This window comes from Chrysemys picta, chromosome 6, assembly GCF_011386835.1.
Source record: "Chrysemys picta bellii isolate R12L10 chromosome 6, ASM1138683v2, whole genome shotgun sequence".
NCBI classification, from domain to species: Eukaryota; Metazoa; Chordata; order Testudines; family Emydidae; genus Chrysemys; species Chrysemys picta.
The window spans coordinates 129,734,544-129,749,065 of record NC_088796.1 but is presented as its reverse complement, the minus strand read 5'-3'; the positions used below and the strand labels follow the sequence as shown (position 1 = coordinate 129,749,065).

At 48.7% G+C, this 14,522-nt stretch overlaps 1 protein-coding gene across 7 annotated transcripts in view; it reads left to right on the top strand.

The window, feature by feature from the left end:
* Positions 1-14,522, top strand: part of LOC101953849 (phospholipid-transporting ATPase ABCA1) — a 129,202-nt gene that overhangs the window by 107,207 nt on the left and 7,473 nt on the right. For 6 of the 7 annotated variants that reach the window (XR_010588736.1, XR_006177039.2, XM_042861050.2 and 3 more), the window contains 14 exons: positions 121-215; positions 1,239-1,271; positions 2,179-2,284; positions 3,488-3,562; positions 4,201-4,370; positions 5,107-5,284; positions 7,188-7,303; positions 7,397-7,541; positions 8,395-8,518; positions 9,524-9,653; positions 10,497-10,617; positions 11,270-11,332; positions 11,949-12,055; positions 12,722-12,863. Coding sequence is in view for 4 of the 7 variants with exons in the window: in XM_042861050.2 (XP_042716984.2) it covers positions 121-215; positions 1,239-1,271; positions 2,179-2,284; positions 3,488-3,562; positions 4,201-4,370; positions 5,107-5,284; positions 7,188-7,303; positions 7,397-7,541; positions 8,395-8,518; positions 9,524-9,653; positions 10,497-10,617; positions 11,270-11,332; positions 11,949-12,055; positions 12,722-12,863 (1,605 nt within the window). In the remaining 3 variants the exon portion in view is untranslated. The remainder of the gene's footprint in view (positions 1-120; positions 216-1,238; positions 1,272-2,178; positions 2,285-3,487; positions 3,563-4,200; positions 4,371-5,106; positions 5,285-7,187; positions 7,304-7,396; positions 7,542-8,394; positions 8,519-9,523; positions 9,654-10,496; positions 10,618-11,269; positions 11,333-11,948; positions 12,056-12,721; positions 12,864-14,522) is intronic. The other variant, XR_010588737.1, reaches the window with a different exon arrangement.

Sequence of the window (14,522 nt, the reverse complement as noted above, 5' to 3'; positions counted from 1 at the left end):
CAGAGCAGCACGGGGATGTGCGTGGAGAACGCGCGGCTGGGTTGGGTCTTTTGGGGGGATATGCATGAAGCCGAGGAAAACATACTCGATTCCAAGTCTCTGCTTTCCCCACGGCACCAGAGAGAACAGAACACTGGCGACATCCTGCAGAACCTGACGGGCCGGAACATATCGGACTATCTGGTGAAGACCTACGCACAGATCATTGGGAAAAGGTGCCTATTACACACATTGTTCCCTAGTGATTGCTGCTACCCCTGTGCAGAGACCTGTGCACCACATAACTCCCATGGGTGAATCTGACCCCTGGAGAGCTGTAAACTCTGGGCTGTCTGCAGAGGTGAGACTATGCGAGGCTCAGTGAGTCTAATTTGCGCTTTCTCTTGGCCCACCCCAGCTTAGGCTCTTTTAGACCCACCAGCACCCACCTGTGCATAGCTAATAGTCCCTTCCCGGTCGCCTTGGAGGGACTGATGCAAAGTCAGGGAGAGTCTTTACATTGACTTCAATGGGCTTTGGATCAGACCCTACGTTTCGAACTCACTTTGCTTGTTCGCTCAATGGCTGGTGCAAGTCAGCACAAATCGGCAGGAAGTATTTCTAGCCAAGTACTCAACTAGCTGAAAACTTTCTTCCTGAAGTCAAACACGAGGCTTTTAAAAGCGTGGTCTGAAACTGCTGGATCCCTTCCTGGTTTAGATTTATAGACTACAGGGCCAGCAGGGTCCATTGTGATCATCTAGCCTGACCTCCTGTGTAACACAGGCCAGAGAACTTCCCCAAATAATCCCAGAGCAGAGCTTTTAGAAAAACACCCACTCGGGATTTAAAACTTGGCAGTGATGGAGACTCCACCACGACCCTGGGTAAATTTTCTAAGCAGCTTCTGATTTTCCCATTCTTTTGCGATGCAATGGGCTCTGCCCAAAACTTCAGCCAAGTCCAGAAGTGTCTCTGACTCCGGTTCCAGCTCAGGTCCCTCTCTGCTTTATCCTGTGGGCCAAGGCAGAGCAGTGCAGGGAGCCCGGGAGCTGCTATACCAGTATAAAGCATCAGGGCAAACTCCTCTGCCGGGTGACACAACTGAACTCCCTGGAGTTACACACACCATTAATCTGGCCCTGGCCATGAATGCACTTCTGTCTCATTATGGTCTGTGCCCATATGGTTGGAGGGTAGGTCTGACTGATGGCCCATCTCATAAATAACAGACTTGTTTCTTCTCTTTGCCTTCCCAGTTTAAGGAACAAGATCTGGGTGAATGAGTTCCGGTAAGTTACTGTCCTTTCTTTAGGTTGCTTGGGGCTCATTAACCGATGGAGTGCCCTGCTCTGTGGGCTGCTGTCTGGTCCAATTTAATTTTTGTAAAACGAAGCTTTTTTCAAAATCGAAACCCACCAGAAATATTTCAGTGAAACGATTGTTTTGAGCGTTGCAGGAGAAATAGTATCCACAATTACTGAGCCTTTCCCTAGTCACCGCGCTTTGTGAGCGGACAAACTGAAAAGAGCCCACTTACCACGACGCCTGCTCCTGTGAGTAGTTCCACTTAGCAGGATGCCCACTAGCAAGCCCTTGCAAGATCAGGCCCTTAGACTGCTTACAATCAAGTGCACCATCCTAAGAGGGGCCGGGAGCACGGTGGGGGAGCATTGCACTGAGAGAGGACCCCACTCTGCTGTCAGCAGTGGAATGGTAGCTGCTCTCCGCCTTGCTTCCCCTTCCTTTAACCCCTGCGTGATGAAAGGACAGAAGCTGAAAGGTTGGGCTGCAGTGTGGAAGGGCCACAGGTCAGTTTTGGAAACAGTCAGTTCTAATTTTGTTTGGGGGAATTAACCAGAAATCGAGCACAGCTCCTGGGAGGAATAAGCCTGAATGTCCTGCTGTCCCCTCGGAGAGCTCAGCGAGTGGGAGTCCTGTTTGGTTATGAGAGTTCGGGCATGTCTACATGGCAGGCTCACTGCTGTGGGCTGTGTGGACACCCCTAGAGGCTCCCGTTGAATGGAAGCTTAACAAACAAATGTCAACTTCAGGTTGTCACTGAAGGCCTAACTTTGAGGTATTCGATCCCAGCACAGAGCAGCAAGCTAAAAGCCCCAGGGGCTGAAAAAGGGCCTGTTATGGAGAACACTGTAGAGTCAGTCTGTGTTTCACTATCTTGTCTGTCTGTGCTTTCAGGTATGGTGGGTTTTCAGTGGGCGCCAGCAGTTCCCTCCTGCTTCCTCCCAGCGATGAAGTCAGTGATGCCATCAAGCAAGTGAAGAAAATCTTGGAGGTAGCCAAGGTGAAGAGCAATTTCATATGGGCTCAGAATGTGCTGATGTCATAGTACACCCCTGGGGGGGGGGGGGAGTGTGGCCAGCAGGGACTGAACCCCGGGACCTTTGGGTCTAAAAATATGAGTTTCCTCTGCTTGAGATAAAGGACCATGTGCTGAGCCACATTATGCTAGCATGGGTTGTAATAGAACTGCATTTGTGGGCGGAGTCGTCATTGTTCAAATCCAGAAGGTAACTACGGTCTCGGAATACCTGATCATATAAACCCAAAGTGGAGTCAGGAAGCTGACTTAAAGAGGACTAAGTCCTGAGGTCCTTATTCTGATTTCACTCCTTTTTCACTCCAGGAAGCTTCCATTGATGTCAATGGGAGTCAGTGACCCCAGTTACTATCGGCTAGCTCAGCTCAGAATCTGAGAGAGCAGGTTGGGTGTCTCAGAAACCACAACATGAGAACTGGGGGGGGAAATCAAGCCTGATATTCTCATTCATTCTGGCCTCTCTGTGCCACTCCGCTGTTACAGAGCAGCCAGACAGCAGCTGGATCTAGCTAGCTCAGAGCTCCCCCACTGCTGGCACAGAGCAGGCAGACAGCAGCTGGATCTAGCTAGCTCAGAGCTCCCCCACTGCTGTTACAGAGCAGGCAGACAGCAGCTGGATCTAGCTAGCTCAGAGCTCCCCCACTCTCAGCTGGCACAGAGCAGGAGTAGAGCCCCTAGGCCCCATCCAGCCCGATTGCCACTTGGTGTAAATTAGAGCAGCCTCTCAGCTGCTCTAACCTGTGCCAGGGAAGTGCAAATTGCTTCAGAGAATCAGTGAGCCTCGGCCTCCCCCTCTGCACTTCATGGATCTTGGCCCAGGAAGGAATCTGGGCTATTGATTTTTTTGGGAGGGCGAGTATTTGTGACACAGTGTCTCTGAGAGCTGCTAGAATAGGAAAGTTCTATGTGGGATTGTGCCGGTTAGTTGCTACCACACAAAAGACACTTCTGGAGTTCCCTGGGGCTTTCTCAACTTCCTGCCCACTTTGGAGACGTCCCAGAAGAATAGTGAGGGACTCTGAGCCCTGGGACTGCAGTTCAGGGGACTTGTGAGGCTGGGGCACCTTCCCATCCCCCAATCTGTGGCAAGGCAAACAGTATAAGTAAGGTATCCGCTGCACTGTCTATAATGGATGAAGCAAATGTGCCATTGTGTGCTGTTCACAGGGGAGTTCTGGAGATCAGTTTCTTCACAGCTTGGGAAGCTTCATGAAAGGGATGGACACAAAAAACAACGTGAAGGTAAATCCTGCCCACCCACAGCTGTGCCTGATATTCGGAGCCAGAACCTTGCATTTTAAACCCCAGCTCTGCTTCTAATTGGCAATGCCCTAGCGATCCGTATGCAGCATGTGTTCAGAACAGGGGGCACGGCGCCCGAATCATTTGCCAACAGAACCAAAACTGCCACATCCCTGTGTCGTGTTTTCCAGGAGAGAGTGGCCTCTTGGACCCCAGTCCAAAGCCCATTGACTCCAAAGGGTGTTGGATCAGGGTTTTGGAAATCAGTAGATCGTGGCACTTACCTGCTCCCAGCATAGGAACCATGGATTGTGCTTTCCCAGTGCACATGGGCCATATGCCTCCATTCACCCATGCTTAGGATCTCATGAACATCCCAGGTTCCTCATGTGAACTGAAGTGATGCTACCACCTTTATTCAGGAGATCAGGGGGCACATAACTGCCCTTGTCAAACTGTATATTGTGCCACTGAGGTGGCTGACAATAGTTTGCAAAAAGGCAGGAAGAATCAGTACATCTTCCCACCACCACCCAAGTGGCTGTAGACCTCTGAACCCCTTGGCTATGGACCAGGGGAGCCTGTAGAATGGTAGGCATGGCTGGCAACCCTATTGATGCTGGCATGTTGCTTTTCAGGTTTGGTTCAATAACAAAGGCTGGCACGCCATTGGCTCCTTCCTGAATGTGATCAACAATGCCATCCTCCGGGCCAACCTTCAGGACGGCGAGAACCCCAGCACCTACGGGATCACCGCGTTCAACCACCCGCTCAACCTCACCAAGCAGCAGCTCTCCGAGGTCGCCCTGTACGTCCTAGTATGAATGTTATCCGCGGCCTGCTGGAGACGAGGGGCTAGGGGAATGGAAGGGAGGGAAGAAGAAAGTTCCTTGGAATTAAGGAAGCTTCAAGAAATGGATGTTGGGAGAGGGGAGCGGGTAAATAAAGGAACGAGGATTCCTTAGTGATTCAAAAGCCAGCAGACCAGAGCCGTGCTGGATTAACGTGGCCAGTTGTAGTCACCAGTTGAGGATCTGGCCAGGGATTTTGCAGCACTCCAGGCTGAGATTTCCAAAACCACCTATGGGAATTGCATCTCCAATTCCCATTACATTAATGGGACTTGGGTGTCCAAATCCCCTAAGCAGCTTTGCAAATCTCAGTCTCTGACTCTCCCAACTGCATTATACTGAAGCTTGTTAACGCTGGAAAAGTGCTGGGCAGAGCTTTGCTCTCATGTGCCAGTCCCCTACACATATAAATCTTTGGTGGAGTAAAACTCAGATGTAAATCCCGACATTTTCCCTTGTGGTTAGACACGTGAAAGACCTCTCATCATTATCCAGCCCAACAATGCCCTTTCAATGAACATACTTGCAACAGAGCTTAACCTGAGGGCCCAGTTCTACCACCTGTATTCCCATTGTGTGGTGAGGGTGGCCGAATGGGGCCCCAGTTCAGGTTCCGGTGCTAACGTGCGCTGGCACAGTATGGAGGGAGATTCTGGCAATAATTTATCGCCACTCTGATTTCCCTTTGCCCAGGATGACCACGTCGGTGGACGTTTTAGTCTCCATCTGTGTGATCTTCGCCATGTCCTTCGTCCCCGCCAGCTTTGTGGTTTTCTTGATCCAGGAGCGAGTCAGCAAGGCCAAGCACCTGCAGTTCATCAGTGGGGTGAAGCCGGTGATCTACTGGCTGGCTAACTTCGTCTGGGACATGGTAAGATTGCCTCCCGGGAGCTCATCCTTTAGAGCAGGTTACAATATGTAACAACACGCATAACTGCGAAACGAAGGCAGCTTGTACCGGTTAGGCTCGGGGCAGTGCAGAGCACTATGCCTTCGTTGCAGAGCTCGTTAGGATGAAGGAGTGTGCGTTCTTCTACGTGCCCTAACGGGATGCATGTGATGAGTGTTCTGGTGCCTGGTAGTTCTGACAAGCTGCTCCTGCCCCTGCTCCACCCACCTGGCTCTCCTGCCAGCACAGCACTGGTCTCCCTGCACAGCTGACCATCCCTGGTATAAGCTGGTGTGGTTACCGAGTTCTGGCTGGGCTGAATTTGGCCCTTGTGCACGCGTGTGCGCACACAGACCTGTGCATATGGTCACAAACCTACTGAAAGGGCATGGTGAACTCCCACTTCCAGGGGAATGTACTGACATTAGCTAGTGCTGAAGAGCATGGTGTGATCAGGGCACTGCGCCAGGACTCAGCAGCCCTGGATTTGATTCCCAGCTCTGCTGCTGGCTGGCCTGTTCTGTGACCTTGGGCAAGTCACTTCCCTTTTCCACACCTCTGTTTCCCTTCCCACCTTTTATCTTGTCTTTTAATCTATTGCTAGCTCTTCAGGGCGGGGCATGCCCAGAACCTCCCATCACTATCCGGCTACTGTAATACGAATCGTGACAATAATAAACACCTTGACTTATTCCTCTTCATTTATTGTAACATCTGGGCACTGCGATTCACCCTAGGACAAGTACACAGTACGTTTCCGGTGCTGGACTAAGGAAGATGTGGAGTGGCTGGCAAGCTCTCCAATCACCATGTATAATGTGCTAGCTTATTTTCAATTCTATTCCCATATTTTACCCTCCACTTCATAGAATCATAGAATATCAGGGTTGGAAGGGACCTCAGGAGGTCATCTAGTCCAACCCCCTGCTCAAAGCAGGACCAATCCCCAACTAAATCATCCCAGCCAGGGCTTTGTCAAGCCTGCCCTTAAAAATCTCTAAGGAAGGAGACTCCACCACCTCCCTAGGTAACCCATTCCAGTGCTTCACCACCCTCCTAGTGAAATAGTGTTTCCTAATATTCAACCTAAACCTCCCCCACTGCAACTTGAGACCATTACTCCTTGTTCTGTCATCTGCTACCACTGAGAACAATCTAGATCCAGCCTCTTTGGAACCCCCTTCAGGTAGTTGAAAGCAACTATCAAATCCCCCCTCATTCTTCTCTTCTGCAGACTAAATAATCCCAGTTCCCTCAGCCTCTCCTCATAAGTCATGTGCTCCAGCCCCCTAATCATTTTTGTTGCCCTCCACTGGACTCTTTCCAATTTTTCCACATCCTTCTTGTAGTGTGGGGCCCAAAACTGGACACAGTACTCCAGATGAGGCCTCACCAATGTCGAATAAAGGGGAACGATCACGTCCCTCGATCTGGTGGCAATGCTCCTACTTATACAGCCCAAAATGCCGTTAGCCTTCTTGGCAACAAGGGCACACTGTTGACTCATATCCAGCTTCTTGTCCAATGTAACCTCTAGGTCCTTTTCTGCAGAACTGCTGCCTAGCCACTCGGTCCCTAGTCTGTAGCAGTGCATGGGATTCTTCCATCCTAAGTGCAGGACTCTGCAGTTGTCCTTGTTGAACCTCCTCAGATTTCTTTTGGCCCAATGCTCTAATTTGTCTAGGTCCCTCTGTATCCTATCCCTACCCTCCAGCGTATCAACCACTCCTCCCAGTTTAGTGTCATCTGCATACTTGCTGAGGGTGCAGTCCACGCCATCCTCCAGATCATTAATTAAGATATTGAACAAAAACAAATGTAGAGCATTAAGATGCTTTTGATTTTATTTTGCAAGTAACCTGGAGCTATTTCTTCCTCCTTCTAGTGCAACTACGTAGTTCCAGCCACCTTGGTCATCATCATCTTCATCTGCTTCCAACAGAAGTCCTACGTGTCCTCTTCCAACCTGCCCGCACTGGCCCTTCTGCTCCTGCTCTATGGGTAAGGCTGCATCTCTCAAGGAGAGCCATGAGGCCGCAGTGGACTTTGTGCTGTGAATGAGCGTGTCTTACACTGTGTCTTTCTGCTCACCAGGTGGTCTATAACACCACTCATGTACCCAGCTTCCTTTGTGTTCAAGATCCCCAGCACAGCCTACGTGGTGCTGACCAGCGTGAATCTCTTCATTGGCATAAATGGCAGTGTGGCCACTTTCGTCCTCGAGCTCTTCACCAATAACGTATGTTCCCATGATGCGTCACTGACCACCCCACTGCTTTACATTGCCCTTAGGCACTCGCGAGTGTGCGGTGTCCATTCTGTATCTCCTGGTGTGCAGGGGAAGGGAGGGAAGGCTAGGTCAAGTGGTCAGAATAGGGAATGGTGGAGCAAGTGGGGCATGTTGCCCAGAAGACCCCAGTTAAGCAAGGTACGTAAGCACGTGTGTAACTTTAAGCACACGAGTAGCCCCTTTGACATCAGCGGCACTACTCACATGCTTACGTACCTTGCTGAAAGGGGCTTAAAACTCTTCAGCTGTTTCTAATCAATAGTCAAAGGGAAAGAAGAGTTTGGTAGCTACTGAGTGCTGTGTGGAGAAGCTAAGCTCTGTATTCACTTGGAGGTGGGAGTGAAAGCTGAGATAAGAATACCAGTCCCCTGCCCTCTGGAGACCTGGGGGAATGGGGTATCCCATGCCTGCTTGGCATTAGTTCAGCTGATGGTAATCTGTGACTGAGACAGTGCTTGGCAATCCCATCTCTCTGCTGTTACCTCGACCCCAGCCCTATTTGTTCACCTCAAGCATATTATCTAAATCTTGGACTGTGAGCTCTCTGGGCCGGACTATCTTTGTGGTGTTGGTACATACAGTACTTAGCAATTATAATCATGCCCAGAGGGTTCCCCCATTATTTGTCAAGTTTGTTGGTCTAATCTGTGCTGTCAGAGGGTGGTGGAGTGGTTGTTTCTACCCATTGGGAAGCAAATGTACAGGACAGTCACCCTCAGCAAGCTAAACCTCCCTGCTTTTTGGTTCTCTCCCTGAGAAGCTGCTCAGGTGACTGATTTGTGCTTGGCTTTTGTTCCATTAGAAGCTGAACAATATCAATGAAATCCTGAAGTCTGTGTTCCTCATCTTCCCCCACTTCTGCCTGGGGCGGGGACTGATCGACATGGTGAAAAATCAGGCCATGGCCGACGCTTTGGAAAGGTTTGGTAAGTGACCTCACACAATGTGGGATCCACAGCGTCAGCTCAACACTAGGGCATGAGCCTGGGAGGTGCTGACTGCCTTCCACTCCCATTGACATCACCAGGAACTGAGGGGCCTTGGCTCCCAGGGCCTGGCAGGATTAGTGCCTAGCTAACAGTAGTGAAAACAGTACAGAGGTCTGCTCTGAAGTGGCCAGAGCCTGTAGATATCCCATCTGATTCCTTACCAGGACAAGCGAGCAAATGGTTCTTAGCTGTTAGGGAGCTTGAGTTATTAGGGAGTCAGTTGATTCTTTAAAAAGACAAAAATGTAGTTGTATGAAATGCAGCCTCAAGTTGAGAGGAAGGATGGTCGTGTGGTTAAGGCACTGGGGCTGGGAGTCAGGAGAGTGGGGTTCAACTCCTGACATCGCCACAGACTTTCTGTGTGCCCTTGGGCAAGTCACTTCATCGCTCTGTGACTCAGTTCCCCCTCTGTAAAATGGGGATAATGCTTCCTTTCACTGTTTATAATAATAATAATAATTAATGGAGATATCCCATCTCCTAGAACTGGAAGGGACCTTGAAAGGTCATCAAGTCCAGCCCCCTGCCTTCACTAGCAGGGCCAAGTACTGATTTTGCCCCAGATCCCCAAGTGGCCCCCTCAAGGATTGAACTCGCAACCCTGGGTTTAGCAGGCCAATGCGCAAACCACTGAGCTATCCCTCCCCCCCTTTAGATTGTAAGCTCTTCAGGGCAGGGCCTGTCTATTACTATAGCTATGTGCAGCACCTAGCACAATGAACATCTGAATATCACTATTAGAAAAGTACTACATGCACAAGCCAAAACTGGGTCACCACGTGATCTTATTATCTTTGTCCTCTCTTTCCCCTTAGCGTCACCCTCTCATTGCATCTTGTCTAAAATTAGTCTGTAAGCTCTCTCAGGGCAAGAGCCTTTCATCTTTGTATCAGTTCTCCAGCCGCTGTGCAACGCTGACTGTGCTTTGGCTTTTCCAAACAGGTGAGAACCGTTTTGTGTCCCCTCTGTCCTGGGATCTGGTGGGACGGAACCTCTTTGCCATGGCTGTGGAAGGGGCAGTCTTCTTCCTTATCACAGTGCTCATCCAGTACAGGTTCTTCATCAAACCGAGGTAAGCTCGCTCTGCATCATGCGTCAGTGTTGTGGGCTGGGGCTGGGGAGATGCACGGAAGCCTGAGGTGTGCGCTTGGCTCTGACATACAGGACAGTGGCAGATAGGATTCAGCTGGCCTGGTCATACTGCAAAAGACCCATGCTACAACTTAGACAATCAGCAAGGTCAAACCACAGTTAGCAACCTTGTGTTAATGATGATGCTTGTGCAGCCAGCCATTGTATCACCTCATTGTCAATTCACAGTGGGAAATTATTGTGCAGCCAGAGCCTGGATGTCGTTTTTCCATTTACCTGAGTGGCAGCAGGAATGGGCCCAAAGTCTGCATCACTAGTACAGCTTTAAAATTCTAGTTCAAACCCATCTCCCAGCCTGAGAAGAGCTGTGGGAGGCATCTCCAAGAAAGAACATTTTGGACCTTGGCAGTATTTTGAACTTGAGCAAACATTAGTTGGTGTGAAATTGGTTTTGTCTGGAGGACGCTATGTGAACACAGCAATAATCAGTAGCCCAAGAGTGTGCTGGAGGCCTTAGGAGTCATGTGCCTGGATCTAACAGCTCTGACACCAAACAGATCAGCATTCGCTATGGGTGAAGTTCCCCTGCGTGCACATGGCCTGTGCACTGAAGCCTCGCTTTGAAGGCCTAAGTGGGACGGAAGCAGCTTGCTAGCCTTCTGCACAGGGTTGAATTGCAAACACAGAAGGGCTTCCCCGGGTGTGTTCTGTTTGGATGCCGGTGCATGATTGACATCTGTCTCACCCTCTCTTTCATTTGTAATGCATTCACCTTGGATGCTTTCTTCTCTTCCTTTTCACGTTGACTTGTTCCCCTTCGAAGGCCTGTCAGTGCCAAGTTGCCTCCTGTGAATGATGAAGATGAGGATGTGACCAGGGAGAGGCAGAGGATAATTAGTGGCGGCGGACAGAGTGACATCCTTGAAATCAAAGAGCTGACCAAGGTGAGAGAGAGAGGGCTGCACATGCTTACCTAGATAGGTTGGGGCTGGGGCAGTCCCTCACCAGTACCACACAGCTTACCCAGAACCTGATCCAGAACCCACGGGAGTCAAGGGGAAGACTCTCACAGATTTCAGTGGACTTTGAGTCAGGGCCCAGATACATTCTATTCACAGGCTTAAAAGGCAGTTCACTTCCAGCAGGTAAAATGTGTTGGATGTCAGCAGTGCATCTGCATCCAGAATGCACGAATATCTGGCACAAGTCTCGCATGTCTGGGGCACTGTCTGACGCATTACAGTTTCTTTCCCAATCAGATATTGGGCTAGACCCTCCATTGAAGTCAACAGAACTATGCCAATTAACCCCAGCCGAGGATCTGGCCCTGTATGCCTGAGTGCAGACCCCAGAATCAGCTCCCCTGATTATCTCGACCACCAGTTACCTCCGGGAGTATGGCTAGTATGATTTGATGTGGTAGTAAAAAGCTAATCCTGTCCCACTGAAGTCCAATGAGAATTTAGCCATCAAGTCCAGGCGGATCAGGACTGGAGCCTTAAGGATGTCTTGGGAAGTACATGGGGCTCAGAGTCTCTCTCTTCTCCCACCCTCCCACGTTGCTTATTCTCATTAATTTGTATTTCCTGGTTTCAGATTTATAGAATGAAGAGAAAACCAGCTGTTGACCGGATCTGTGTTGGAATCCCTCCTGGGGAGGTAACGACCAATTTCTCATCTAGATCTGTGTTTGTTTTTACTGAACTATTTCGGAGCAGTAGAAGGCAGTGAGTAGGATAAGAGCTGAAATCCTTGAGGTTTTCATTGTAATGAAGAGACATGGTCTTGTGCTTAAGACAATTCCCTGCTCTGCCGCAGACTCTGGGTGTGACCTTGGACAAATCACTAAATCCCTCAGGATAACAAGGATAATCGCACTCACTTGGGGTGGCAGGATAAATACATTAGTGTTTGGTATGCAGTCTGAGGCTATTCCTCTAGATAAAATGCTTTTGTTCCCTTCTCCCTTCCAAATGATTTCAGTTGGAAATAAAAGTTCAGAAACTTCCTATGAAAATGTGGTATTACACTGAAGAGCAGCTGTCAGAATGGGGGGAGCCATCGTTAGTCTGTCTTGCTAATTCCAGATCAAATTTGCTCACATTTATACATAAAAAGATGTTTTTTTCCTATAGACCCTCACTCTCACCCTGAGCTCTGAGAGTCCAGGGACTTCTTCCTGCCTTATGCCTGTCATTGTCAGTAATAAAAGATTCTGCAGGTCAGATCATGCACTCAAATACACATGGGCTCATTTGCTCTTTAATGTTTTCAGTGCTTTGGCCTCCTGGGAGTGAATGGCGCTGGCAAGTCGTCAACTTTCAAGATGCTAACTGGAGATACAGATGTGACGGGAGGAGAAGCTTATCTGAAGGGAAACAGGTGAGCAGAAGACACTTCCCTCTGCTTCACCAAAGAAAATCCTCTGCTTCTCTCTCCTTCCTGTGTGTTCAAATTCCCAAGCAGATGTAACTCCACTGACTTTGCGAGACTGGCCCCTGCTTGCACCAGGGCTAAACCTGCCTAACTTTAAGCATGTGCTCTGCTGAGTCAAGGTCATAGGGTAACATTTTCAAATGTACCTAAATCCTGAGTCACTTTGAAAAATGGGGCTTAGGGCTTGTCCACGCAGCATGTTACTGTGCAGCAAGCCACGGTATGAAACTCCAGCACATCAGCTTGCTGCAGTAATGCCCCATGTGGACACTGCTCGAGCACAGTCAAAGACCCATTACTGCTGGCACTCCAGGGCTTTCACTGTGCTGTAGCAGTCCAGGCTTGCCACGCAGTAACTTGCCATGTAGACATGCCCATAGGCTCTTAAGTTACGTAGGCGTTTTTGACAATGGTGCCCATTGTGATTAACAGCCACATTTTAAAAGAAATTACTGTGACCCCCAATTGCTTTTGGGATCCAGTCACAGCTTTGCCTAAGCCACTGGTTATACTTCCAGAATGAGACTGGTCAAATCCCTGTTCTGTGTTCCCTACCTGAAAAGGCAACGGATGTTGCACAATCCTAACTATGGATCTTCTCATGCTTTATAGTATCTTGTCTAACATCCAAGGAGTCCATCAGAACATGGGCTATTGCCCTCAGTTTGATGCTATTAATGAGCTGCTGACGGGGAGAGAACATCTGGAGTTCTTTGCACTTTTACGCGGTGTTCCTGAGAAAGAAGTCTGCCAGGTACGCAAACCAGAAAGCACAGAGCCAGGCTGAACTGCATTCCACTGCCCACTTTAATCTGTCGGTTTGGACAGGATAGCGAAATTGTCATCTGCTGTGGTTTTTCAGTACCGAACAAGTGTTCTGCTCGTTCACTCCTACCTAGGACAACTGTGTCCTGCACAGAGCCGCTGATATTACCAATCAACCTGGGTTTCAAGTCAGTTAAACCCTCCCCAGGCTTTTCCTACTGGTCACCATTACTCCTAGACTGATCGGTTGCCTTAAGGAATGCTTATTTAGGGATAAATGGTGGAGTCCTTATTCCTGTTGCTGATCATTTACTCTGAGGAGTAGTCCCATTGAGTTCATTGAGAATACATGCTCACCAATTTAAGGGCTTCCCAGTCTGGCCACTCATAGTTTATAGGGACTAAATTTTCATTATTTGAACACTGACATTTGGATGTTCCCAGGGCGGGAGCAGTCAGTCAGGCCACTCCCTCTCTGCTGTTGACTTCTCATGCTGTCAGCAACATACGCCATCTACATCCCATAGGCGGTAGATCTTGATAGAGCGCTGGTCTGGAAATACTAATGGGCCATATCTGTGTAAAGGAGCCGTGCCCGTTCACAGCAGCTGAGGTTCTTCCCCAATCAGTTTAAGGGCCTTCATCTGCAGTGGTGGTGTGTAGTAACTGCAAGCACCTTGAGGAATCTTGGGCCATTTCCTACGAGCGCACAATGAGTCATGTTACTGCAAGCCCTAGGAAACAGTAGCTTGCCACCCAGCGAATGGGCACTGAGCAGTACCCAAAGAGAGTGCTGTATAACTGGGTCTGTTTTGATTGGGGCCATCAAGCAATTAAAAAAATTAATCGCGCTGTTAAACAATAGAATACCATTTATTTTAAATATTTTTGGATGTTTTCTACATTTTCAAATATATTAATTTAAATTACAACACAGAATACAAAGTGTACAGTGCTCACTTTATATTTATTTTTATTACAAATATACGCACTGTAAAAAAAAAACAAAAGAAATAGTATTTTTCAATTCACCTCATACAAGTACGGTAGTGCAATCTCTTTACCATGAAAGCTGAACTTACAAATATAGAATTATGTAAAAAAAACAACCTACACTCAAAAATAAAACAATGTAAAACTTTAGTGCCTACAAGTCCACTCAGTCCTACTTCTTGGTCAGCCGATTGCTCAGACAAACAAGGTTGATTACAATTTGCAGGAGATAATGCTGCCTGCTTCTTGTTTACAATGTCACCTGAAAGTGAAAACAGGCATTCGCATGGCACTGTTGTAGCGGGTGTGCAGATGCCACCAGCTGAAGGTTGATTTTCTTTTTTGGTGGTTCGGGTTCTGTAGTTTCTGCATCAGAGTGTTGCTCTTTAAGACTTCTGAAGGCATGCTCCACACCTCGTCCCTCTCAGATTTTGGATGGCACTTCGGATTCTTAAACCTTGGGTCGAGTGCTGTAGCTATCTTTAGAAATCACATTGGTACCTTCTTTGCGTTTTGTCAAATCTGCAGTGAAAGTGTTCTTAAAACGAACATGTGCTGGGTCATCATCCAAGACTGCTATAACATGAAATATAGGGCAGAATGCGGGTAAAACAGAGCAGGAGCCATACAATTCTCCCCCAAGGAGGACAGTCAC